Here is a 27,217-nt window from a genome sequence, read left to right as displayed (position 1 = left end):
CAATGACATTATCTTCCTTTGGCTTTGCCTTTGCTTTGCCTTTTCCCAGTCTTTTTTTCTTTTTTTTCTTCACGTCTATGATGAGATGAGGCTGTTTCTGAGATTTTTAAGCTAGCGTGGGATTACTGGCTGGTAACTTGTATGAAGCTTCCCAGTCACCTAAGATCTGATTTTCGATAGCTTGCTGTTACGTTTGTTTCTTCAGAAATAAAGTCTGCAACAGTATAATAAATGTTACCTGAAATTTAGCGTTCTGAGGACACTGAAGTGATGTGTTAAATATGTGGATAGATACAGATATGTTTGTGTCTGAGGGCAGATACTCCAAAGTTATTTACACGCACACAAACTATAGATTTAAATGTCACTTGAATTATGTAATTTTAGAAATTGGAAAGAAAATATTTATCTTTGATGTGTTTAAATTGGTGTTACAGTTCTTCTAGTTAAGAGGAAGGCATGTTTTTTCCTGCAAATACTTGCCTTTAAGGGCTTTTGTTGTTCAAAACTCAATTATTCCTTTTTTCCCTGAGGATGCTAAGGCTTTTCTTTCTCCAAGCCAGTGAAAAGTTCCATTAATGTAAGCAGGATCAGAGCTCACTGGGTATGCTTATTGCTGATTTAATAAATATTTGAGAAAATGAATAGTTATGTTGCAAGTGGTAAAATTGCTTTATACACCAGATGATGAGATTTAGCACAAATAGTGTACGTTGCCCCCACATCCCAGCAGCATTCAAACTCTCTGTTTTGACTGCCTGATTTCATATCTGTGCTCACAGCAAGATGGAAAGGGTTTTCATTTCAATGCTCAAGTCAATAATTATGGAGGTTATCATTTTCATGCTCAGAAATTCATGTCATTTTCATAAATCATTCATCTCATTTCATAAATCATGCTTTACAGCTGGAGAATGGAAACTTATTGCTGGACATTGATGAAAATCTTGTTTCAGTCACTCAGGTAAGGTTGTGACTCAAAATGTTTTAAGAAAATATAGATGAAATCATCTATAGGAATAGCGATATTGGAAAATGTTCAGCTTGGGATTAACTTCACTGGAACGTAGCTAATATCAGATGTGAATAATTTAATGAAGCATAATGGGTGAAATCAGTTCTGTAATGACAGTGAAATCACAAAAATAAAAGATAACTGTTTGGTGTCCAGAATCTCATATGCTGCAAGTGGATAAAACTAAGTCTGTGTCAGAGAAGATGCATTCATTTATTCAGGCTGAGAACTGAGTTGTGGAAAAATTACTACAGATCTGAACCATTTGGGACTTCAAAATGCACCTACAAGTGTTGCTGTTTAAAGCTGCCTCTAGTCAGTAAATTAATAAACTGTGTTCCCACTAAATTTGTTTATGTTCTCTGATGTAGTTCTGTAGCTCCTGTTGCGTTTGAGGTTGCTATTCTGTAAAGAAATATTTCCTCTGTAAATATATTTCTTTTTACCAGAGAATATTGTGAACGAGGGTTTATTACAACAAACAGTGATGTCGACTTTCCTATCACTCTCTCCAGCTGCCTGTTTAGAAATCCATCTGCAGAGTTTCCCTTAAGAGCTTTAACAGAATTATATCTGCGAAGAGTTTCCAAAGATCCATCACCTTGAAGCACTCTGAAAAGTGTTATTATTATTCCCATTATACAGGAGTATGGAGGCACAGAGATCTGAGTTACCACCTTTCAAATGCATTCATATAATCCTGAGTTCAAAAGTATGCTGACTATCAATTTTCAGTGTTCCTATGAAACGTATAATATTTTGTTCCACAGAAAATGTATAACTCTACACACAAGGGTGTAACTGTATGTATCCTGTGCTTTCCCATCCTCTCTGGCTTGCTCATCTGCTCCCTCACGTAGGATGGGAACCTTTGCACATTGGGAACCTTTGCTCATGGTCTCCTCAAAAGGACACAAGGTATTCCTCAGCAAACCAGCAAGGAGCAAACAGTGAATAGTTCACTAGTGATGCAGGAAAAGAGCAGGTTTAGGATTGATGCTAAACAAGCAGTTTGGAGAGATGAGAAGAAAGTGGCTCTCTGTGTGTTTCAGTGTCACCTGGCATCTCTTGAGTCAGGAGTGCCTACGGGAGGCCTGAAGTGATTTCCAAATGAGTGCTGCTGTTGTCATTCCCACTTTTCTGAGCATTTTAACAACTTCTGCCTAGTGTGTTTGTGCACACTGCAGAAGTGACTCACAAGCTGGGTTTTGTTGGGGTTTTTTTTTTGCAGAAGCTATTTCTGGCAGTATTTCAATAACGTGAACTAGAATCAGTGTATCCCGAAGAAAACATGGATTTTCTTCTTTTTCCCTTCTCCATTTCCATGCAGATAGTTAGAGGGATATATAAGCCCTTAAGAAGAAATTTCATTTTCATAGCACTAGAGCAATGTGATCTATTTAATATAAGACATGATGTGAGGAAATGTGAGATAATTCATCCCTAGCTACATCGTTGTCATGAATCTGAGAATCATCTGAGCTGCTAGATGAACTTCAGGTCTAAGTGATTGTAGCATCGTCTTTGTATGTGGGAATCGAGATTGGATTGAAAAACTGCATAGACTTATGATATGTGTAGTCTAATTCCTTAAGGGATCATTTATAATGGAAAGCTAAGGGCAGGAAAAAGTCTTGGAGTGATCTCCTTTGGTAGGTTGTAAAGCCTGACCAGCCAGTTTCATTAATGTCCAAAGCACTAAGAGGGACTGTCTTTGCAGGTCAAGACTCAACTAGATTTCAAACCTATGGCAGTGAAAGAAATGTGATAGGAGGCTGTGAGGTTTATGTGGTTAGGCTGGGGAGGAGATTCAATGAGCTGAATTGAGATTTGCATTAAATCTCATTTGTAATGAGAATTGTGCCTTCCCACATGTGTAGGTGTGATTGAGTATGGTACAGGGAAAGCCAGTAAGAAAGGTAGTAGAGAAGTACTTCTGTGTTCCCATCAAAGCTTTCCAGTATAGCCACCCTGATAAAGGTGGTAGATGGGATTTAGGTTTCCTGCAGAGTTCTAAGGAATCTGTGCTTTAACATCCCTGAACTCCAGCTGAACTGATTTGCAGATGGGTGGAAGTGTGTAATTTTACTTGAGAACATGTCTAGGAGCTTTGATTATGCAACCACTCAAGGTGTTTCTTTTTATGAAAGTGCTTTTTCTCTTCTGGTCCAGTTAGTGAGGTCTATATGGGTGACCTGTTTTGAGCTCAAACTGAAGGACATCCTGAGAAAATATTTCTAACACAAATTAAATGCCGAGCTAAAAACTTGCAGTAACCCATTTGTGCATCCTCCTTCAAGTCCACGTATCCAGGTCGCACCTGTCCCATGGGCAAAGGGAAATCGGGCAGCATTTTAAAAGCCCTTCCCTTCTGTATCCTTCTGTCACTCCACACTCCACTGCCATGTTTTAAGACCTTGAAATGAGTGTTTAAAAAAGGAGCCAGGGAAAAGGACTGGCCATAAATCATGCTTGGTGCTCACTGATGTTAAAGGCAGAGCAGTAATGCATCCAGTCCTGTTCTGGATAGTTTTTTTCATGCTTTATTCATTTTTTTTTTCATTTTGGACAATTCCCTACAGAATTGTTTTATAGAGTCAGTTGTTGGCTATTTGGGTCCATCAGCAATATCAAAATGCTACATCTTGGACCCATGTGCTTCTTCCATGTGGGACTTGGCATTTGAAGCCTATGTGCCTTTGGGGGGATTTATATTGTTTGCTGTTACTGGATAACTTTACTGTTTGTAACCACTTAATTTGCAGTTTCTTCTCCTCAAAAGATAAATGAAATTTTATTTTTTTTCTCTTTACAGGCTGTTACCCAACTAGAGCTTTTTGGGGACATGTCCACTCCTCCTGACGTAACCTCTCCCCCAGTGAGTACTCAGGGAAACTGAACTGTGCTTTACTTTACATGATATTTTTCAGCACATTTATTGAGCACATTTACAATTCAGGTCATCAGCCATTCCAGTGGGGAGAATTTCAAACTAGTTTTTATGTTACAAGAAGATAAAAATGAAGCAAATTGAATGCAGAGTCCCTGCTTCATGATGATGGGCAAAAATATCTTCGATTTTTATTTTTCCACTCTAACGTTCAGTGTCACATATGATACAACCTGAGCTGCAGATCTACTCCCCTGATGTTTGCCAGAGGGACATGCTTCACTGCACTCTGTCTCTCCACTGCAGTGCAGGAAGATCCAGTTACAGCTTCATACATCATGTCTCTGGTTCCACCAAGCACCTATCCCAGAACTGCTGTTAAAGGACGGAAGATGAAACAGTAAAGAGAGAAAGGGCTGAATGTGTTTTGAGGGCAATGAAAATTTTCTCAACATGCTTTTCTGCATCATAAAATGAAAACACAATCATTTTTCTGTAAAGCTTTTGAACCTTACATTAAGCTGTAGGGAAGTATAAATGTATTGAGAAAATTAAGGATATGTGAGGTCAGGAGCCTCAAATCTCCAAGGTATTCTGGAGCATATCTGGCACTAGATGTTCAAAGTCATGCCTGCTCATCCTTAACTTACTCAATTGGATTGGGCTTCTCCTTTAGTGTAGACCTATGTTTCTGGTCCTGTTGGTTAATTAGAAGTAATATTTATTCACTTTTCCTGCAGATTCTTCATTTACCTTAACTGTTTCTTACATTAATGCCTTGGTCACTGCCTCTCCTGATTGTCACCTAATATCTAGAATTGCAAGTCTGTATGTTCTGGAGAAGGAAATTATGTCAATATTTTGCATGTGATGTATTCCAGGCAAATTTCATTTTGATTTTTCTCTTCTAATAGAAAGTCTCTCCTTTTCTTTGTTTTAATCCTGTTACCAGCAAATTCTAATGCTCTTATTTCTATTGCTTCTTTCCTTCTACATCTTTCCATTCTTTCTTTATTCTCTTTCTTTACTCCAAACCTGGATTTTTAGAGTTATGGATGATGTGGCAGCAAAGTATGTGCAGCAGAAGCTGCAACTCATATGTCACCCTTGGATTTTATTCCTTTCTTCTTGCAGACTCCTGCTACTCCAGGTGATGCCTTTATCCCATCTTCATCCCAGTCACTTCCTGCTAGTACAGACATGTTTGGTTCTGTACCTTTCAGCACTGCTGCCGTACCCTCAGGTAAGAAATGTACTGGAATTACAGGCTTGACTCAGATTTGGTGATCAGTTTGTAGCTCTGGTTTGCATTTCAGTACTTGAGGCATTAATTTAGCACGGTGGAAGTGGGGAAGGTTTTTGAGGTCGGTGCTCCAGGGCAAGGTAAAGCAAGTCTTTAACAAGCAGGGAGTACATTAGTTTGAATTTACCCACATTTTTTAAAGCAAAAGCCAAAAAAGTCACTGGGAGTTCAGGCATAGTTCAGACATCTGGATAACATACCTGCTAGGTACAGTAGCAAGAGAGAAAAAAGCATTTTGTTTAGCTTTGTGTTTTTTGTGGAAGTGGTGAGTATCCTCTGCTGTCTCCTGCAAATAGAGGCTGAGACACAGAGAATTTGATTGCGCTTCAAAAGTGTTCCACTTTGTCAAGTCCTGAGATGTCCTTTAGACTTGTGTTCCTCAAAGTGCTCAGGATTCGAAAGCTTAGTAACATTCTGCACAGACTGAGAGGTGGGTGGTTTGACTGCTGATCTCTCCCTGGATATGCTGCGAAAGCAGCACTCTCAGCTCCCCTTAGGAAAAGAAAGGAGGAGCAGGAATGCCTTGAATCATTCAATAGTGCCTTTCTAATTGGTTAACTCCTTCTCTGATGGCATCCGATCTCAGAAAGGTTACAGTGATGGTGAAGTGTTTGGGGATAATGTCAGATGAAAACTCTCACTGCTGGGATGAGGTTACAGCAGGGGCAAGATGAAAGGACATCTGGAGAATCCATCGTGGCCATTTATTGAAAAAGAAATGTATCTGAGCTGCTGTTCCTTTCATCAGTCAGTAATTTGGTCTTTCATAGTTCAGTTTCTATTTTTTTATTTTATTTTGGGCTTTTCCCTTTACAATATTGCAACCACCCTTACATTTAGGATTACAAAACAACCTAGAAATACAGTGAAGAGGAAAAGGTACAGGAGGACTCAGGAAACACTCAAATTAGAAACAACAGTTTTAAAGCTATTAAAGATGAAAGAGAAGTTACATATTGCAAAGTATTAGCAATAAATAATGAATTTAAATGTGAAACAGTGTATCTGTAAAGCACAGTACTTCTGTCAGTGGAACGTAATTATATTAGGTGATTTAATTTGTAAGATTTTTTTATAGTAGTTTTAGTTTCAGAGTATTTTTTGTTGTTGTAAATAAAAAAGCACCTGATGATGTAATTCCTACACAGTCAGCCTCTTGGTAGCTTGAGAGGAGGCTTCAGGTCTGACAGGAAGCAATTATAATTTTAGTTTTAATCTTTAATTTTCTCCCCAACTAGAGGGGTGTTCTACTAGCCTAATACCTGAAGCAGTTTGTTGTTATTAGGTATTTAGTGCAGCAGAAGCTCAAGATGTTTTTGATGTTCTCAAGTAATTGGGTAATAACCACACGTGAGGGGTTTTAATTGGAATTCATCTGGGCTCTTTTTTTTCATTATTATTATTATGCAATTTGAGACACTTCCTTTGCTTTTCAGAGTCCAAATGGTTTGAACTGTAACTGTGTCAGAAGAGTCGTTCCCTTGCAAGAAGGTCACACTGTCATTAGAGAGCCCTTGAGCTGTCATGTAACATATATAGAGGTGCTTCCCTGTCCCTTAGAACCAGTTTGGCAGCTGTGCCATTGGCAGGAGTTGACTGGTGTTGGTGGGTCCCTCTCCCCAACAAAGAGTAGAAGTGAAAAGGATGAGGAACTGCAGCAGGCAGGAGGGAATCCTGAGCATCCTCTTCCTTCCCTCTGCTAGCTCTGGCTGCTCACTTTTTAGCATCCATCCCAGCCTGACTCTGTGCATCATATTCGGTCCCAGAGCTCCTTCTCCAAGGACAGGCAGAGGTAAAAGGCAGAGGGTGGGGCAGTCAGGGTTGCAAGAAGAGCCTGCAGAACTCAGTGGTGTGGAGGAGGGTTGTGCTGGAAGGGGGCGAGTTTAGGAAGTGGTTTGGGAGCTGCTGTGGTTCTGGTGAGTGGTTTGACCAAACTGACCCTGCTTTAACAGAGCACCATGGAAGGGGGCTGCCCAGTGCCCAGCTGCTGACCAGGTCCATGCACACAGGTCTTCACAGGCACAGGGGGTGCTCACTGAGGAAGAAGAGGAGAGGTTTTTGTTCAGATGAGAGGAAGGATTATTGCCGATACCCACCAGCCTGTGGTTCTGTATACGAGTATTTGCTCAGTGATGTGAATCCAACTATGTCTTTCAGTTTTCTTTTCAAGTGTGCTGAAGCTCTGGGATCACTAATGTAGCTTGCACATCTCTGATTTATTGTGCTTGTTCTGCGTGCTGTTGATAGTAATGTTAAAATCTTTCACCTCATTTCCCCCCCCCTCTTCTGCTTTCTTTATTCTTTGAAGGTTATGTTGCCATGGGAGCTGTTCTGCCCTCCTTCTGGGGACAGCAACCACTTGTTCAACAGCAGTTGGCCATGGGTGCTCAGCCTCCAGTTGCTCAGGTGATGCAGGGAGGACAGCCGATAGCGTGGGGCCAACCCGGTATTTTTCCTCCTACTCAGCAGCCGTGGCCATCTGTAGCTGGTCAGTTCCAACCAACTGCCTTCATGCCAACACAAACTGTTTTGCCTTTACAAGCAGCCATGTTTCAAGGTACCATTGCTCCTATAGCTACAGTTCCACCCACAAGTGATTCCAACAGATCGAGTCCACAGACAGACAGGCCCAGACAGAAAATGGGAAAAGAAATGTTTAAAGATTTCCAGATGGCTCAGCCTCCACCAGTGCCATCAAGAAAACCAGATCAGCCTTCCCTCAGTTGTACCTCAGAGGCCTTCTCAAGTTACTTTAATAAAGTTGGGATGGCACAGGAAGCAGATGATTGTGATGATTTTGACATCTCTCAGTTAAATTTGACTCCTGTGACTTCCACAACACCATCTACAAATTCACGTGAGTATTCCTATGCTTTCAACCATACCTTTCCTCAGATGTGACTGCTCCTCAAAGTACTTATTTCTGTTTTTTCATATAGTAAATTCCAACACAGATCCAAACTGAGAATATTTATGCATGTCCAGCTTATTAAATGTGTTCCAACCATAAAGGAAAATATCAGAGAGGAATTTCAGAGACCACGAAGATGAACAGCCCAGATAGCTGAAGTCTGAAATTTAATTTCTAAGATAGTAATATGTGTTTTGTGGTAGGGCCATGCAAGCTGTTTGGCAAATGCCTATGACATTCAGACTTACAAATGGTTTCACTCATGTCCCATGCAAACCATACTTTGCAGAAATTAGGGGATGGATATTTATTTTAATAGCTTGATGTACTGGACATGTGGGGAAATACGTTGAAGAGTTTTAAAATAAAGCTTATTGTGTTCATAGCATGGAGGTGGGGGATTTTGCAGGTTGCTGAAAAGAGGAGTTCATGAGACACAGATTTACCAGGAGTCAGACAGAGACCTTCTGGTTCACTTACCTGCCAGAGGGCAGGCAACTCACACATTCTTAATGTTATGTAGTGGCATCTCCCTGGCTCCTGAAGACACAGGCCAGATGCAACCAAACTTAATTTAGAAGTTGCCAAATGAAATCAAATACATGGAGTTGATAATGACTACTATGTTCAAATTTACCTCGTACAGCTCCTCATCAGAAAATAATTTTTGAGAGTAATAAAGTTGACGGCTATAAAGCATGAGTAAATTCTGTGCTGCTGTGTCTTTCTGAAGAAATTAACAGAATATATTCTGTTGCTGTTACCTTAATCTTTGTTTAGCTCCAACCCCTGCACCCAGACAGAGTTCTCCATCAAAATCATCAGCATCTCATACGAGTGATCCTGCTGCAGATGACCTCTTTGAAGAGGGGTTTGAAAGCCCAAGCAAAAGTGAGGAGCCAGAGGCTGTGAGTAGCAACAAGGTTTCTAAGCCTATTGTCTCTTTTTAGCTAGAAAAGACACAAGTTAATTAAATGTTGTTTTGTAGTGTCAGAAGTAACTATTCCAGTAGGGCTGGGTGGTACTTAAGGAGGGACTGCAGACAGAATTCACATCCTGCTTTGGGTTTGATAGCTGATAGCATGGCTTTTCCATTGATATGCACTAATATTGCATACGAGGAACCAAACTCAGAGTTCATATGTAAGACTGTATATGTTAGTTGTATCTAATCCCTTTTTTAGCATACCAGCATTCACTTACTCATGGTAAGGAGGAAGTCTGAGGTAAAACAACAAACATGGTGAGGCTGCAAAGAAAGATGTGAGAGTCTGTGTGTTAAAATGATGGTTGATGTTGTCTTACACATTCTTGCATCCCAGTTGTTTGCCTAGTTACATTCCTCAATGTTCTGGCCCTCAATATGTGATTTCTTTGCCTTTATGGACCAAAGCAAGAAATGTTATCCAAGCAATGACTGTAAGTCCCAAGGTGTCTTAGGGAGGTAAGAGCCCGAGTGAGCCAAAGGCAAGAGGGAGTCTGTACAACAAAAGGACCCAAAGGTACAACATAATGCAAGCTTGGACTCTTTCTGATTCACATGGTTTCACTGGCTTTCAGGGCTTTTTGCAGTTCTGGTTTACCTGATCCAGTACCTTCTGAGGTCTGTGGCAGCTTCTGCCTGGGCTCCAGCAGGAACTGGGGAGGTTCTTTCCTGACTGCATCAGCTATAGCAAACCATTGTGGCTTTTGATAACATATCAGGGGTGAGGTCTCACTTCCTGATTTTCATGAGATAGGATGTACTTGCTATGCCCACAGCATGAAAATAACCTCGTGTTGACTTTTCACTTTCTATTGTTGAGAAAAAAAGGTGTTATGTTCTTGTATTCTAGCCTGATGGGTCTCAGGCCTCCTCCACAAGTGATCCATTTGGTGAGCCAACTGGTGATACTATAAGTCCACAGGTCGGTAGCTAGATAGCACAGGTTGGGGTAGGTATCTGTCCTTTTTTTCTCTACACCTTGAGGTGTTCACTTATTCTCCCACCAGTGCCTACCATTGCTTTCATGGATGCATGGTTTATTTTTCCCTTTCATCTTTCCGTTTGACCTCTCCATCATCCACAGTGTATTTCTCATGCTTGGTGGTTTGCATGGCTTTTGCCATTCACTAAGTGTTGCAGCTTATGCAAATATGTGTGTTTCAGCTGCCTGCATGCTTTAAAGAAATGTAGACTTATTTTACTTTGTGTTCAAATTCTAAGGGCAAATAGGGAAACTGAACCATTACTAACAATGTATTAGGCATTTTTTTTATCAAATCCACTCTGGCCTTCAGTCAGATGTAACATGTTAAATGGAATAAGACATCTTACCCATAGACATAACAATCATTAAATAAAATTATATAATGATACATGAATGTCTCTACCCTAAATCAATGCGATAATCAGTAGAAGAAGCACGTTTATTATCTGCTTGTAAAAAATATTGAAATGGGCTTGTGTATTTTTATCTCCGACTGCAAATTAAAAACATTAGAAAATTATGATCATTCATATTAGCATTGGTATACTGATGTTTTAAAAATTACTCACCAATGAAGTCATTTAAATTCAGACAGACGGGAAAAACAATCTTTTCATCTTTTGTGTTACAGAACATGGTAGAAAATGTGGCTCCCAGTGAATGTTCTGTGATTTGTTTCAATACAGTAAATATGTTTTGCCAAAAAGACAGTGAAGCTACAAAGTTTTATGAGGGCTAAGCATTGTTATTCCATCCAAAGACTCTCTAGTGTTGCTATTTGAAGGATATGTTTCCTTGTCTTTTCCCTATCTGCCATTCTGCAATATTTGATATTGCCCAAATATGTGATCTGATACGGCTTCTGTGCTCCAGCACAGAGCTCCTGGAGCAAATAAATAACAGTGGTAGAACCCTTTCCATTTTTGTACAGAAATTGCACTGGGTTTATTAGACTTACCCATCCTGAGCCAAAGTAATTTGGTTTCAACTCAGAATTAATAGTTTCATTTGGAGTCAGTTTACTTTGTGCATTAAATATGATTTAAAAAAAATCTTAGAGCAACTTAGCTTTGATCCATTTGGGAAGAATAAGATTATCTCTTAATAATATGCGGTGCTGTGAGAAGGCATCTCCCCCTTCTTTAGCTTCACCGATGTAATGCTCAGCTCTTGGAGGGCTGAAGCAAAAGTAGCTTTAAGCTTTGTGTCTCATTGAGTCTAAAAATGACAGTGTAAGGATGCAGTCAAGCTGGGATGAGCTGCTCTAACAAGAGCATTTGATATTTACTCCAGTGAGAGCTGCTTCTGCCGGTGGGTGGTGCCACATAATAATTTGGCTGTGTCTTTGCTGACATCACCAGCTCTCCCAGCTTCAGACCACTCCAAGAATTCTTTCCTAGGTCAAGAAAGAGGATTTGACTTTTGTCTGAGTCCTACACTCTGGAAATCCACATACATTTGTTTATTATGGTTTATCATACTTGGGATAATTCTGAAATTCATCCTGGGGAGAGTAATGATAAAATCTCTAATTTTTTGACAGTCACAGATATAGTTAAAATCATTGCTAAACTACCATCACACACATTTACCTGCCAGGAGTTCTAGATAGAACTTGAAACAGTAGTTTAAGTCTGGTAATGCATCCTACCATGTAAGGGAGTCGAGTGAGGGACTCCTTTTGTTCTGCTTTTATGTAACACATAGCAAAATACATTCTTTTACCCATCAAGAGTATCTGGGAGCTACAAGAACAGTATAATAGCAGTGATTCCATATGGTTTTTCTGTATTTTTTGTTAATCTGCAGAGTCTTGCATCAAGTATGTATAATTCTCAGGAATATATTCTGGGAAATGTTAAATAATGTTACTGATTATCATATTACAGTAATTCCTAGAAGCTTTTGGCAGGAACAGGAAGCTGAACAAAAAGAAAACCCCTATCCAGTGAAATTTCACTAATATCATTGTGGCTCTGTGCAGAACCATTCAGCAGCAGTCCGTAGGAAATCCACTTGCTAAAGCCAGCCCATCGAATTCTGAAGCCTGGTATCATCAGAGCAATGGGAAGTCTAATCTCCATGGAAAATTATCAATTCAGGACTTACTACTGAGTTGTGTATTGAGCTCTGCATTTGGAGAGAAACTTAATGGGGAGAAACATGTAGTACAAAAGAATCACAGTCTGCATAAAAGCCACTTTTGTGGCTTAGATGGGAGATTACTTCACTCTTTGGAACATGGTTTTTACCCCAGGAACAGCACAGTAACAACTTGACTGAATGGACCACTCAGGAGCACAGCATAGTATTGTGTGCAGAAATTTCAAATGTATCTGTTCCCAGCATCTCTGGAATCAGCCCATACAGTATCTTTACTTATCTCGATGTCGTCAGAATACTCACCTGCCTAGCTTTTTGCACCCTGGTCTTTCAAGGTACCACAGCAATTTGATGTCTTGATTCCTTCCGATACTTTATATTATCATTTAGTTACTATCTTCTTTTCTCCTATTGTTCCTCTCTTCCTTTGGCAATCTTCAGCTCTCAAAATCCTAATCCTACCAGTAGCTGTTCTATAAGTCACTCTTCCACAAATAGCTATGAATTCTTAGTAGGTACATGTGACACTTTATGGGTATATTACATTTTTGTCCCTCTGTGGTTGAAGATAAGAAGCAGAGAGGCCTAACTTTCACAGGTGAAATAAGATCAACTCTTTGCAGGGTTGTTTATATAGCAAGATTTGTATTTGCTTGTTTTCCTTTTGTTTGTGCACTGCATTGAGGTTGGATAGTCTTTTTCCATAAGGGGCGAAGAGAACACTGAATGAGATGACTGCCATCTTCAACTGATTTATATTTTATCCCTACTGCTGTCTTTAGATTGTGTGTGGGGTAACTATGATGAAAGGAGAGAGAGGGAAAGAACTGGTTTTAGCTGTAATTCTACCCAATGTGTTAAACATTTCTTATTATTGACATTTTACATTAAAGCAAGAAGTTTGAACAGAGGAACAAATGCAGCTCTAGTGAGATGCTGCCCGGTTCAAAACTTGCACTGGCAATCATTCATGAGAGATTCTCAAGAAACCTTCAAAACATTTGTGGCTAAAGCATATCTTCCTGAAAAAATTGTTTAGTTGTTCTGTGAAATGTGTGCAGACAATTATAAGCCCTCAAAATATGTCACACCCTTCACAATGCTATCAGCACTGTCAGGAGAGCAACAGTTCATTAGAATATTTGTCTATCAGCTTTTGGTGGTACTTCAGTGGCCTGCTGCCATCATCTATCTTTGAGCAAATGCCATTCTTAGTGATAAATGTTCCTAATAATCTTAGTCAGCTCCTGGATGGACTGCTATAATTCTTTTATTTGGGCTGGTTTTAGGAAGTTGAGAGAAAACAGAAAATTATGGACAAAGCACTGGCTTATCTGGGAGTTTAGTGATCTTCAGGAGGGCATATCAAGCTGACTCTTCATCCTCCTCTTCCTTCTGCCCCTTTTCTATTGCACCAGGATTTGGAATGGGCTCCACATATTAAAGCCTGTATTTGCAAGACCTCTTCCTATCATTCACCTGGCTCAGTAGGAACTGTATAGAGTCCAACAAGGAATTCATAATGATTATAGGTGACCTGTTCTTGGTAGGCTCTAGAACTGTCATTCTCAAACTGAAGACACAGCACTGGGCAGGGCTGTGCTCCTGAGAGAAGTAGTGTTATGTCTTTGGAAAGGGATCACAGTTTGGGAAGTATTGTTTCATTCCAGAGAAATCCTAAAATTGATATTTCAAGTCTCATACTCAGTTGTTCATCACTGTATTTCCCAGGGAATCTGAAGGGCCATGAGCAGAGAAATTCAGGCTGCTTTGTGAACGGGGCCATCCTACAGAATTGCCTCCATCTCCACTGCTACAGTCCGCTCCAAGTTGTTAGTTTTCATCTGACCAGCTTATACACAGGCTTCTCACTTATTCCAGTGTTATCAAGCCCACCTGAAGTAGCCATGTGCCCTTCCATTCCTCCAGCTTTTTCCTCCAAACAAGAGAAAACATACTGTGTAGCTTGTGTAGAGCCACAGTCCTTGCTGACTGTCATCCCAGCAGTTCAATTTGGGGATGAGCTCTCCTCACTTTATCTGTAATGAGGTCATTTAAAAGTTCCCTGTCTTCTGCACAACTGATTTTAAAAATCTACTTGTGATATTTTAGTATCTTCGAGACTTCTGAACAACTGGAACTGGCCATTAGGTTCAGAAGTTTTGAAGGAGAATTGGCAGATATGTAGATGGGAAGTAGAATTGTGTAGCTACTGTTTTGTTAGGAAAGGAGCCCAGAAATAATCAGCATGTTTCATGGCTGCAGTTCAGTTTTATAATGGGACCAAGATGGAGCAGGTTCATATTTCTGAGTTGTTGTCATTGCTTTTTTCATTTTGTGGATGTACAGCATCCATCTTGATACTAAAATGACAGAAACTTTTAAAATTATAGTAATTAAACTGGATATTTGAAACTAGGAAATATTCCTAGGTAGGTTTATAATAAGAACAGAGGCATTCTCCAGTCATAATCCTGACCTAGAAGGTTGGTATATTTATGCTGCTAATAGAGGTTAGCTGTAAGAAAACCCCTAAATATTAAAAATTAATAATTAATAATAAGTAATAAATAAAAACTGGCTGTTAATGGGCCAATAGGAATGACCTGTCTTATCACCAAAAATCTTTAATTTGATCCCCGCTTGCCAACTTTACTATGTCCTATTTTGCTGAGTCAGCATGCAATAAACAGTGAAGACGCATCACACTCCCACCCCCTTCACTTGCATCCCCAGCACAAGATGCTCATTTTGTCTGGCTCTCCAGCACTCTTATTTCATGAAACTCTTATCATTTGAGCCTGCCCTTTCTGATCAGTCAACCAGGAGTAAAACTGGCACTGAGAATCTGTTGTAAAGGGCAAGGAAATCTATGCAGGCCTCACCTCTTCAATTGAGTACATCTTGCCTGAAGCTCTGCACGTAGCAGGGTGTCTCAAAGTGATGAAAGGGCTGCCACGGTAAAAATAGTCTCTTCCTAACCCAGTCTCGTGTTATGTTTTGTGAGTGAGTTCACCTCTGCAAGCCTAAGTAGGTTCTGAGTCTTTCAGGAGATGTTCTCCAGTGATTAGTTCTGCTGGGGAGCAGATGTTAATATCTTTAAATTGGATGCAAATTTACTTCTAGTATTTACATAATGTTATTCAAAAGCATTAGCGACCTTGTTGCCTCATGCAGTAGTGTGCTACACCAGAAATACTTACAGTTTGCTGTCCCCCTTAAAATAAGAATAAACTGATTTGCAGCATGAACTATCTCTAGAATACAGCAGCAAAAAAAGGGTGCTTCCAGTTGTCATCTTGGTTTCTCCCTGTAGATTGATGAAAGCACATCACCAGTGCTTCTGGGCCAGTTCAGAAAGGAAAATACTTCGAGATTCAAGGGATTTATGTGAATTAGCAGCTTTGTTTGCTATATTATTTGTTTGTCTCTTTTTGTTCTGACAAAGACCAATTCTTTCCTTTCCTTCCCTCCGAGTCTGTTCCTAATGCAGTGGTAGAAGTAGAAAGCAGAAAACATTGCTGAGATGGTTCTGATACTGTGAGAAGATTTATGCTCACCTGCCTTTTCATAACAAGCCTGTGACTTTTGCATGGAGTGTGTACAGAAAGGAGGTGTATTTCTGATTTCAAGACCCTCCAAAACAGTGCCCAGCACTGTGAGAGAAACTACTCATGAAGTCAACAGCACTCAACTCTCCTTTTGCCTCTTTTCTGTCCCTTTCTGCTCTCTTTTACCCTTTTGAGTACCCTGTCAATACTTTACAGATACCATTTGCAATGTTGGGCTACAGGCACGATGTGCTGCTTGAATTAGCTCAAAATAATATTAGAAAACAAATCTCAGACATTGACACAAAAACTTTGGCTGGGAAGATTGCACACAATTACTGCAATTAATTTCTCATTTAGGCATCTGAAGGGGGAAATCAACTGAAAGGAAGACATAAGAACACACTTTTCATGCAAAATGCCCTGGTCTAAATGTAAAGGCTGCCTCATGTGCGATGTAAAGTGCTGATGACCGATGATGAGCTCCTCCTCCTCCTCTTCCAAGGGTGTCAAGTTCAGTGGCACCTTAGGACACTTGTTACTTAAGCACATCTGCATATCTTAAGGATATTTGAGGACAACTCTAACAAGCAGGCTTGACATTTTGAAAAGCTCTTTTTTTCCCTGAAGGCATTTGGAAAACTGACATCTTTTGTTCCAAAGGGGTGTTCTCCCTCCCTCTCCTTTTCTTCTCCTCCTTCTTTTCACTTCACTTTGCAATCACCTCAGGTTCAGCAACTGCCTGAAGAATGGCCTGGTGTGTGTCAGGTTCACACATTAATTAGTACAGATTTTCTCTGAACTAGCTGTGATAGATCATTCTGGCAGCTTCATGTCTGTGGTACGTGAAAATTGGCACAGGTAGACTTAACACACAGTATGTGAAATGCAGTTATTTGCTCTCAGTCATCTCTTCTGATTACCTTTGGTTTTTCAAGGTCACAAAATATATTTGCTTCTTGCTCGGGATAATTTCAGAAGCCTTTATTTAATCATTCCAGAGGATTTCTCTCATCCTCTCATAATGCTTGTAGTGTACTCAAGGGCTTCATGTAGGTAGGAGATAGGGAAACAGGGTCCCTGCACGGTCCAGAAATGTAGTAATTTCAGAGAATAAGAGACAACTTTTCTTGGCATGGAGGAAACAGGTCATATTTTGGATTTGTTGTGTTTGCTCCTCATTCAACACAAGCTGCACAGTGAAGCAGGAGGGGGCACTGGGGCAGGACACTGGCCAGGTACCCTGGGCACAGAGTACATACAGCCCTATGAATCCCCCTTTGGGCTGTTTTTCCCATCCTCAGCATTTGTATAAGCAGTGATTAAAATCCTGTGCCATCCCCTGGCAGACATGTCTCTGCTCCGCAGTGCCCATGATTTGCCAGCCTTCAGAGGTTTTTTTGCTCAAAGTCAGCTCCTGCTAATGCTGCTGTAACACAAGTTGATTCTAACTTGGTTAAATTCAACGTCGTGGCGTGGTATTTGAATATTTATCAAGCTGTGGAGAGTTAATGCAGTATGGCATTAATTAGCCTTTCTGCCTGTCTTGTTCTTTTTTTAGATGTCATTCTTAGTTTAATAAATTACTTTCTGGAAATGAAGTAGAATGGATTCCAGGGTCCATGGGTGATTTGCTTCCCACTGCAGCCAAGATGAACATAGGATTAAGCACAGGGTGTCAGCTATGAAGCAACGCTGAAGAACATGGCAGCTTTTCCCCCTCCCCATCCAGGAAATTCCCCAGAAAGTATCCGTTAGCAAATTGACACACTGTCCTCCTGACTTTAATGATTGTACTAATAGTTCTACAGATTCCTAATCAAACTGAGCTGGGCTAGTGTTCCTCGTTCTTCATAGGCAACTCATGTTGTTATTTTAAATCCCATCACAGCTTCATTAGCTCAGCTTTCCGCAGCGGTTTCTGTTTGCAAGTGGTTTTCTCCCTGAGTTGTGTAAAACCCACAGGTTTGTTCTGCTGTTGTGCTGCTGGGGGGGGGTGTCTTAGCCTGGGATGAGTAACTCCCTTTTATGCTGGCTACACTTCTGGTCTCTAAACTTCCAAGCATCCAGTCAGATAAATTATCATTTACTTTCTTCATATGTCTATGCCCAGCAGTGAAAATCAGTGCATGGCCAGTGCTGGAAGTGGAAATTGATAGTAAGCATTCATTTTCTGAAATAATGTCCTGTTTGCTTCACAATTTACCCTGAGTACCCTGATCACTCAAGGCAGCACAGAAAGCAAACACTTCCTTTGGGTTTTGACTGACAAAGTGTTGCTGTTCTCAAGCAGATGTTCTTAAAATGTTCTAAAAATGCTGTCTGGAGACATCTCCGCTTATTTTATTTTTGTTATCCCCAGGAAGCAGAACCTCTCTACGCCCAGATTAACAGACCTAAGAAATAGCATTGTTACAGTCTTGTGGTGCTCCAAGACTCAAACGAAACCCAACAACCTGGCAGGCCTTTGGCTTTCATGCTTTTTTCCAATTGATTTTGTCTGACAAGGAGAGAGATTGCCCTTCTGGACTGGCTCTTCGAGTGTTCCTGATGTGGGTTTTTTTGGCAACCAATGGCAGATTCCTATGGCAGCACAAAATAAAAACTCTCCCTGCTTATCATACCACAAGTCCAGCCCCGTCCCCACAAGTGGTGGGTATCCAGACTAGGAAATCTTACTCCTCGGTCTTCTTTTAAAGATTTGTTGTCTTCTGTGTGCCACATATTGAGTAATAGACATTCCTTTTTCTTTTGAGCAAAAAGCAGAGTCTGTATGTAGCAGTGGCATTATCATTCAACAGCCTTTGGGGCACAAGTCGGCACTTTTTATGTCACGGTGACATGTTTTTCATCATCATTTACATCAGGCTGATCCTGACCCATTTTTTTCCCTATGTAGACATATTTAAATAACAACAACAAAAAATACTGGTGGTGTCATTTTTTTTTTTATTTTATTTTATTTCTTATTCTGTAGTTTTGTATGAGTGACAGATCTAACAGCAGAACGCCTCCTGCGGAAATGATTCCCAACTTGAAACCACAGAATGAAACTTGGTTGTTTATCCATCCTGACTGAAATGTTGCCAAATGGACCTTTAAGTTCTAGCACATCATGAGGAAGAAATGCTGCTTTCTGTTGGAATACTCATGTTGTGGGTAGAGAAAGGACCTGGAGTCCCACTGAGGAAAGACAAAAGAGTCAGTATTTCCTAGGAAACTCTAAACAAAGTACAGAAAAGGAATATTTTTATTTCTTCAGTATCTTGCTGCTGTAATGCTATGCAGACAAGTGTTTTCTTCTCTGTGTGCCATTTTTGATGAAAAAAAATCATTTGCCAAATAATACTGGTATGCTTCTGGTTTAAGAGTTTGGCTGAAGCGGACTTTACAAATGGGACAAGGACGGCATGGATTTTGGAATAACAAACTGATTCTGTGATCAAATTGTTCATCTTTATCACTTTTTGTACATCAGAAAAATCAAATGGGATTTTTATTTTATAACTTGAAAAAAAAATCTTACTGTTAAACTCTTTAAATGTTTAAGGGGAAATGGCTTTAAGGAGTTTGAATGAAAATTGCCAGTTTTTTTGTAAATATAAATGTTATGAAAATTCTTTTACTAATGCCATTACACAGTAGAGAAGGTAGCAAGTTGCAGTGCTTGGGAGGGGTGGCAAACCCAATTTGTGGTTCTCACATCACATATGTTTTTTCACATGCTTACAATAATGGGCTGAAGCTCAAGTGCATTTGCCAAAAGCAGTCAGCTTGTCAACGACTAGTAAAATTAATGGGAACACTTGATTTTATGGTCTAGCGTTATCACACGGACATATTCCACTTACAAGAGCTCACATTACATAAACATTCCTTTGAACCTCTGCATAGAAGTCATCAAACTGTTTACACGCAGAACAAAAGAATTTAAAACTTCCTTTTTTTACATTTATGAAACAAAAGTACAGTGTTTGGGTTCATATGTTTAGCACATGATTTTCATAAAGAATCTATATATTTTTGCCCTACAGAGAATTGTTATACAGGTCAAATGTGTTTTCCTGATGTTCCTATGCAGTTACAGTATATTGAATTTAGTGGTTTAACACTAAAAAGACAAAAAAAGAAGAAAAAAAAAACAAAAAAAAAAAGTAGAAAAAGGAAAAAAGGTTAAAGAAATCAAATGATTAATCAGTTTTTAGGGTTATTGTGCAGATTTTGTTTTTAAATTGGCACATTAGGATTTACATTTTTTGTCATGATTAAAATAGGCCTGGAGTTATAAATGTTTTACTTTCTTTCATCTCTGTTAAAAGCTAAAAATGGTTTAGAAGACAGAATAACTGGGGTGGCAACTGTTGGTATGTGCAAAAAAATCTCACGACATGATTCCAGTCTTTTATTTTGAATTAGAGAAATTAGAGAAATGTGCGTTACGGAATGTATGTGAATGAAAAATTAGCTGTGAATAGACCTAATGAACCTGCAGAGAAGAGAACTTTTATCCTCATTCACGGTCATCTGATGCTTCTTCCTTAGTCATGTGCAAACAGCTTTGTAGCAAATCTTATTTTCCCACCTGAAGAAATATCAAGTTTTCTAACTGGAAAAGATATTTAAAAATTGGCAGATTGAGTGTTTCAGGATCAAAAGCAGAGGTAAAAGTGTTTCTAAAGGACATTTCTGTAAGAATATTTTCATAGTTTGCACAGTGGTGCTACTTTCTTCCTCAGTGGTTTTTTTGGGTTTTGTCCTACACGTGGAACCTCAAAGACAGTTTTGGTTCATCATAGACATTTGAGGTTTAGTACTGTCAGTGCATTTCCAGTTATGGGGTAAAACGTTGAAAGAAGAGATTTATGTCTCAGAGGATCCATTGACATCATATTTATAGGAAGCGGATCATTAACGAATAGGTGCCGAGGGAATGAGGCTGGAATTTTAGTGTCTCCTGAGAGACGGCTGGACCATCACCACGGACCTTTGTCTTACCTTTACTAATGCTCATAAATAAAAAACAGTTCCAGGTTGTCTTGTCATATGATCGTCCTTGTCATGGTTGAGATGCTGAGTCGAGAGGGCTGGAGGGCCTCTGCACTGTACCAGTATTGTAGATAACTGAAACATCCAGCTTGTGCAATTGTTTAATCCCTCATCCTTCACTAGCACTAAATTCGTCACTTTAAATTTAAAAACCAGGGAATCCCACCAGCCATCCTGTAATCATCCCCCGTAGGTTCTTGATCTTTACCTGTCATGAAAAGATATTTTGATAGATCGTAGTCATCCAAGTGTCTGATGAAACCTTTCATCTAATAACGTACTGGGCACCTTCTTTGCAAAGATGTTTACTCCGTGGTTTTCATTCATTTTTATTTCTGCATTCTGACACTTATTTTTTTAATAAAGATGAGAAAGATAAAATGACTGTTGCAGTACATTTCTAAACCTACTTTAACTTTACCTCAGATAATGACCATTTGTTAACATATACGGACACATTATTTTTAACTTTATGTATAACGCATTCAACAACAATGAAAGAAACCAACAAATTTTTAGAAATTTTCCATTAATTTCTGTAACACACCATGTAATACTGTTATGAATAAAAACATTAAAAAAAGGTGTCATTTTAGTAAGTTTGTTTCATAGCTTTTGCTCTTCTGGGATAATTCTGCCATTCTTACAGTGTGGTTTTGGTGTTTGGCATGGACAGTATTTTTGACAGTAGAAGTATCTGGGAAAGGAGAAAATCCTCGATTTGAGGAATAACTATCTTAAACACTAAGTGTTGCTTATCTTGCAGATACGTAATTTGCTGATTTTAATTGCTGCCTCCACATTTTCAGCCTCCTTTTGGGTGTTTTAGGATGAGCATTCCAAACCGGTAGGTATTTTTATCACCTCTTGCAAAATTACACATTCGTGGGACAGGCCATGTTGTTTGATGCTCCCAAAGCTGGTGTACCTTTGTGGCATGAGAAGCTGAAATTTATTTTGGTCACATTTTTCATTCAAGTAAGATTTGAAATTAAAACTGTGCATTTAAACATGACAATTTTGAAACCAGAACCCCCCCCCAAAATTTCCAGTAATATGCACAGAACTGAAAGCAAAGCCTTGATCCAGTACCACATGGTAATTATACCACCTTCTGTATCAGTGGGACCTTTCTGCTCCTTGGGGCAATGTGTAGGGTTCGCTGGTGTGAAACTCTCAGTGCCACATGCAAAATAATAATGTTTGATATTCAGAGGTACCAAGTACTGGATCTTTCGGTTGAGAAGGAATAGTACCATTCTTTGCCAAGAGGGTAATGCAATAAAGGTAATAAGGGTAAGAAATACATGTTTATATACAGGAAGAGAGAGAGATGTGAATGTGTGCACATGTACTTTACTGTATTTCTACTTTTTGATGTCTTATCCACCAGAAATGCCCAGTAGGTCGTGCTGAAATATTGATTGCCTTTGTCAATGAGGATTGTTGAAATACTTGGATCCCACCTAAGAATAAAGGTCATTCTGTTGTGATGAAAGTACACCAGCATTAATGTCATTTTGATTTGTATGTGGGCTAACTGTGTTCAGATGTCCTTGGGAGGAAGAACATGATCTCTGGTTCTCAATAAGCTACAAATAATTAACTTACAGTGAAAAAAGACATAGCTAAGCATGTATTTAAATGAAAATGCATTTTTACAATACAGGCCAAATCTACTCTTGTTGATATTCTTCTGGTACTCTCACTGTGAAGATGGTTGAAAAATCAGAAAAGTTGGCTTATGTTGCACAGTTGCTATGTAAAGTCGGTTTAAAAATTCAGAAGGAGCAGGTTTGAGATCTAATCTGGCAGTGGTGAGGAATCTTGAAGTAGAAAGGACTACAACACGCTGGCTGTGTGTTGGCATTGTTCAGAAGGGGAAAAAAGTCTGATTCTTTCTGTGCTGTGTTTGTGTACTGTATTACATTAATACTGCTGTAACTTAAGCACACTAGGAGTCTGTAGATTGTATATGAGAGTATCCAACTCAGACATGCTTAGTTCAAGAAATGGTCCCAATTTAACTAATGCTAATTAAGGCCATGATCTCCTGCAGTAATGAGAATTTATTTAGCAAACAGTTTGCAGAATCAGCCTGCGGTTTTACAGAAGTGAGAACGCTGACAGATCTCTCTTTTCCCTGTCAGTGACTTCTGGGAAAGCAATTGATTGTATAGACTGGGAATATGCAATTTTAACTCCCTTACGTTGGATTAAAGGCAATGTTTTATGTGCTTTAATCACTAGTCAGTGACAGTTGCTGCAGCAGGGAAGTTAACCTCTTTCTGGCTGTTTGTAGGTTGTGATATGTTTTTCATGCAACGTTTCCTTTTTTCTTTTCTTTGCTTTCTAAAGAACTCCTGTCAAGTTCATATTTTTTACTTTTTTGGCAAATGCTCTTCTCAGTCAGAAGAGTATCACGTCAAAGAAATGAAAGGGGATATCTGTTGGCAGTTTTCTACAGAGATTTGAGTCCGTTCTCTACAATTACCTCTCTAAGCCAGCGTGGAATGCACACAGTGGTGAATGAACAAAGGGAAAAAGTCCACATGACCACCAGAAAATGGAGGCACTGCTCCTGGCTTCTAGTTCTGCTCCTGTTATGTGCCATCAGTGGGACTCATCTCCTGTTCCTGGCTGTACTCTGATGATACTACTGCAAAAGTTATGATTTTTAAGAGTGTTTCAGTCGACTCTCTTGTGACAAGGTCTTATACTGATTTGTTTTTTAGGATCAGCCCAGTTCAAAACCTTTATTTTGTTGTTTTTAAATACCTGAGGTAAAGCTGGCATGGGGAAGAATAAAGGGCTGGTTTTTTCTTGCTGTCTGAAAGTGTGGGGAAACTGAATTATACATTTCAGCATGACAGTGAGGAATATGGGGAGATACCCTGATAGGATTTCCTGAGTACCTGTGACATTGCCTGTCTCTTTCTAAAATTATTCTACTGGAGGCAGGAAATATCAGGTCTATTAGTGAAACAGCTCTCTGGCTATTAGTTTTTAGAGCTTTAAATAGTCTTATCTCAATGGATGTGTTTGCCCTGTGGCTCATCTATCACCCTAAAATGTTTTATCAGCACCTGAAAAATCTCAATGAGAAGAATAGCCTCAGATGTTGCCCATTCAAGGGGCTTTCAGATACAGAATGTATTTTTTTAAAAAAGACCTTTTAAGATCTGATACTGTTTGCTGGCTTTTCAGCCCTATTTCATTGCTCCTGTAGCACCACTTCTATCAATACTTCTCACCAGCAAAGAAAGGAAATCACAATAGATTAAAAGAAAATCAGGTTAACAGGCAGCAATCATTGTCCATTCAGCCTCAGACATTTGTGAAAATAAAGGATTAGGAAGAATTATTGCCAGGTACTAGCTGTGAAAAAGCCTTTTCTGGCATCTTTGTCTTCTTTAACAGTCATTAGAGGTCTAAGAGCGGCTCTCAGTTGCAGAAGCCAGCTGTATTTGAAATCAGCAGAAGTTATGGTGCTGTGATATGTTGCATTTTTTGTAAATTTTGTACTATTTGACATACTCAGATTACGAGTGTCTTGGTTTTATCTTTTAAAAATGCTGTTTCTAGTTTGAAAATGAGTTTGTGTGTGTGTTATCTTGAGGTCTAATGGAGAGGAGATGGAGACAAGGGATGGGGCATCGCGGGGTTATCTTTCTTTGTACACTCAGTTCCCTATCTTACCATCTTCACAAGACCTTAGAGTTTTCAGTGCCAGATTTGGCCTGAGTCACTATGAGGCATTATTTTTAGTAAATCAAAAGCCAGAAGAGGAGAATTAAGCTCACCAAGGTGAGTTTTTTATGTCCAGGGCCTTTCAGAGACCAGCCTCAGCACCAGAAAATAACTGTATTATTAAGAAAAAGTGTGATGCAATAGAATCAGTTGTAGAAAACATTTGAAAACATTCTCTAGTTTTAAATTTTACCAGGTATTTGCCATCTTACGTTCTTCACCATTAAAGTTGGTGGAAAGCTTCCTCTTACCCTTGAATGAGCCAGTTGTGTTCTTCTGTAGAAGGAAATGTGTTCCGAGTTCCAAAGCAGGGAATAAAAAAGTTGCCTCAGAGAAGGAGAAAAAGAAACTCTCTTTGAAAAGTGACTAGTGGTACTGTAAACAGCTGCTTGCTGGCTCCAGTCTGACGTTTCCCAGGGAGGGTCTCTCACCTCTGATGTGGTTCGCAGTTTTTCTTTGAACAGGAAACTGCCATTTTAAAAAAAACATCATGTTTGGTGAAACTGTGTGGGTTTTGTTTACAGAGAGCAAGGGGTCACAAGCTCGAGTTGGGGTTATGAACTCTGCAAAGGATGTGTTGCACTTGCAAGCTTGATGTTCATAGTGGGCACAAGCAAGGCTTCATTTTCAACTGTGATGAAAGCGACATTCAGTGACTTACAGTGTTGTTAGCACTAAGTGCTTTGGGACTTACAAACAGCTCAGCAGACAGACATAACTATAACAGTCAGCCACGGAGGAGCAGCAGGACTGGGGGAAGAGGACACTGTTACAGGGTAACATTCCCGCTGATCCATGGACCCAAGGAAGCAGAAAATGAGCTGTGGTTGTTGTCATAAACTTTATGTGTTAGACCTACCTCTAATTCAACCAGATTGTAAACTATGTGTAGAACTTGACTGTGCTTTTCAGTTCTCTCTGAAAAGTATGTTAATGTGTAGGGAATTCCTTCTCCTGGGTCCCTGCTGCTGTTTTAAGCTCACTTCCTTCTGCTAATGCACCACTTCCTTCTGCATGTTCACCACTGTGATGTGCATGGTGAGAGGCAGCAAACAAAGACAAGCAGCAGACAGAAGCAGGTTGCTTGGAGAATTCCACATGCCGGGATCACTGTCATGGTTTGCAGTTAAATCTAGAGGGTGCTCTATATATATAATCTTAGTAATCTTTTGCTGATGTTGAAATATTGGATGTGTACTGTATTTCCCAGCCAGCAAAGGTCCCCTGGATGGAAAGGTCTTTTCTGTTAGTTTGTTTTTTGGGTTTTTTTTGTGTTATGGACAAATGATTAACTGAATCAGTTGTGTCAAAGGTTGAGCAAGCTGTATCACACAGGCACATCTTGGGTTCAGGCTGGGGCAAAATCATTTGAAACAAAAAAATGAGGCAAAAGAGGCAAACAGAAAGCTTTGCACAGCCTAAGTCATCTTCTCTAACAGTTTGTCCTCCATGTCTAGAGGGCTGTTAATCACTAACTGTGTGCTCAGTAACTCTGGGTTAAAGAATGGGCTGCCTGAAATACAATCTTTTATTTGGAGCAGATTCCTACAAGGATTCGGTTAATGTGCTTCTATGTGTTAAATTGTTATCATCAAGCTGCCAAACCAGAAAGATGTCGCAGCCAGTTGCTTATTTTGCAGAGACGTGGCTTCACAGGCAGAATAATGTCATTTGTAAGGTAACTGTGACACATTAGGGTGTAGCATTTGGCCAGGTAACGGCACTGAGGTTGTCAGATTTGTTTTGTATTAGTGAATATGATTCATTTTATATATAGCATCCATCATTCCCATAATGAGAAAATTAAAATGTATTTATTCTTTGTATCATCAAAGCACTCAGAGATTTATCCCACATTGAGAGACTGTGCTGCTAAAAACCACAGTTGCAGACAGAGTGAGGCTGTGTCTTCTTCGAAGAACCTCTGCTTGTCCACCAAGAGGAAGGGTGGGAAAACACAATGATATTCCTCATTTTGTACAGGGAAACACAGATTCAGAGAACTTTTCTCCATCTAAGATGCTCATTGTAGGTTAAGTCTAATCAGAAAAATGAAGAGAAAGACTATTGTGTCTCAGGAATCGAAAAGAAGGGAGAAGTGGCAGGATATGAAGGCTGCAGGATATGAAGTAACTAAAGAGACATTCTGCAAGGTTTTGAAGGTCCTGATCTGCTTTTGAAAGCCCAGCTGAACTGATGGGAATAGGCCCGTGGTAAGTTCTCAGCCTGGTGGGACCATTTAAGAGAGAGAATGACTCAACATAGTACCTAGAAAGCACCAAATCATTTAATTTAATACCTGACAGGCTTCCATGGGCTCAACAGGTACATGGAGCAGAGAATCTCTATGGAATGGCCCAGCCAGAGCTGGGGCTCTTGTCTTCCCCAGCACCACGAGCCCAAGCCCTGGTGAGAGACAGCAAAGGGCACTCTTGGGATGAAGACTTTCCCTGAGGTGTAAGAATGAGTGCTTATGCCTCATGTCTGGCCTTCCTCTGGAAGACAGACATGAAAAGCAGCAATAAATAAATGATTTTGCACTCTATTCCTAGAAAGCCGACTTGAGTTTACTTATCACTTCCTTCTTGCCAAGACTCAAATATGTTTCATTTGTTGAAATATTCATTTTCCCCATCCCTTGAAAGGAGCATTACAAATGAAAGTGTAAATTGCTTCCA

General features: G+C 39.7%; 1 protein-coding gene across 13 annotated transcripts in view; it reads left to right on the top strand.

Annotated features, from left to right (window-relative positions):
• Positions 1 to 27,183, top strand: part of DAB1 (DAB adaptor protein 1) — a 440,923-nt gene extending 413,740 nt beyond the window's left edge. For 8 of the 13 annotated variants that reach the window (XM_051801343.1, XM_051801354.1, XM_051801365.1 and 5 more), the window contains 6 exons: positions 908 to 964; positions 3,831 to 3,893; positions 5,040 to 5,148; positions 7,517 to 8,065; positions 8,900 to 9,027; positions 9,955 to 12,471. In XM_051801343.1, the coding sequence (XP_051657303.1) occupies positions 908 to 964; positions 3,831 to 3,893; positions 5,040 to 5,148; positions 7,517 to 8,065; positions 8,900 to 9,027; positions 9,955 to 10,038 (990 nt within the window). In that variant the 3' untranslated portion in view covers positions 10,039 to 12,471. Of the gene's footprint in view, positions 1 to 907; positions 965 to 3,830; positions 3,894 to 5,039; positions 5,149 to 7,516; positions 8,066 to 8,899; positions 9,028 to 9,954; positions 12,472 to 18,105 lie in introns of those variants that run through there. The other 5 variants (XM_051801405.1, XM_051801433.1, XM_051801374.1 and 2 more) reach the window with 4 other exon arrangements.
• Positions 27,184 to 27,217: the final 34 nt, after the last annotated feature.

Source organism: Manacus candei, unplaced genomic scaffold (genome assembly GCF_025592945.1).
Source record: "Manacus candei isolate 608988 ecotype Guabito, Panama unplaced genomic scaffold, ASM2559294v1 h1tg000005l, whole genome shotgun sequence".
NCBI lineage: Eukaryota > Metazoa > Chordata > Aves > Passeriformes > Pipridae > Manacus > Manacus candei.
This window is presented reverse-complemented; position numbering and strand designations above follow the sequence as displayed.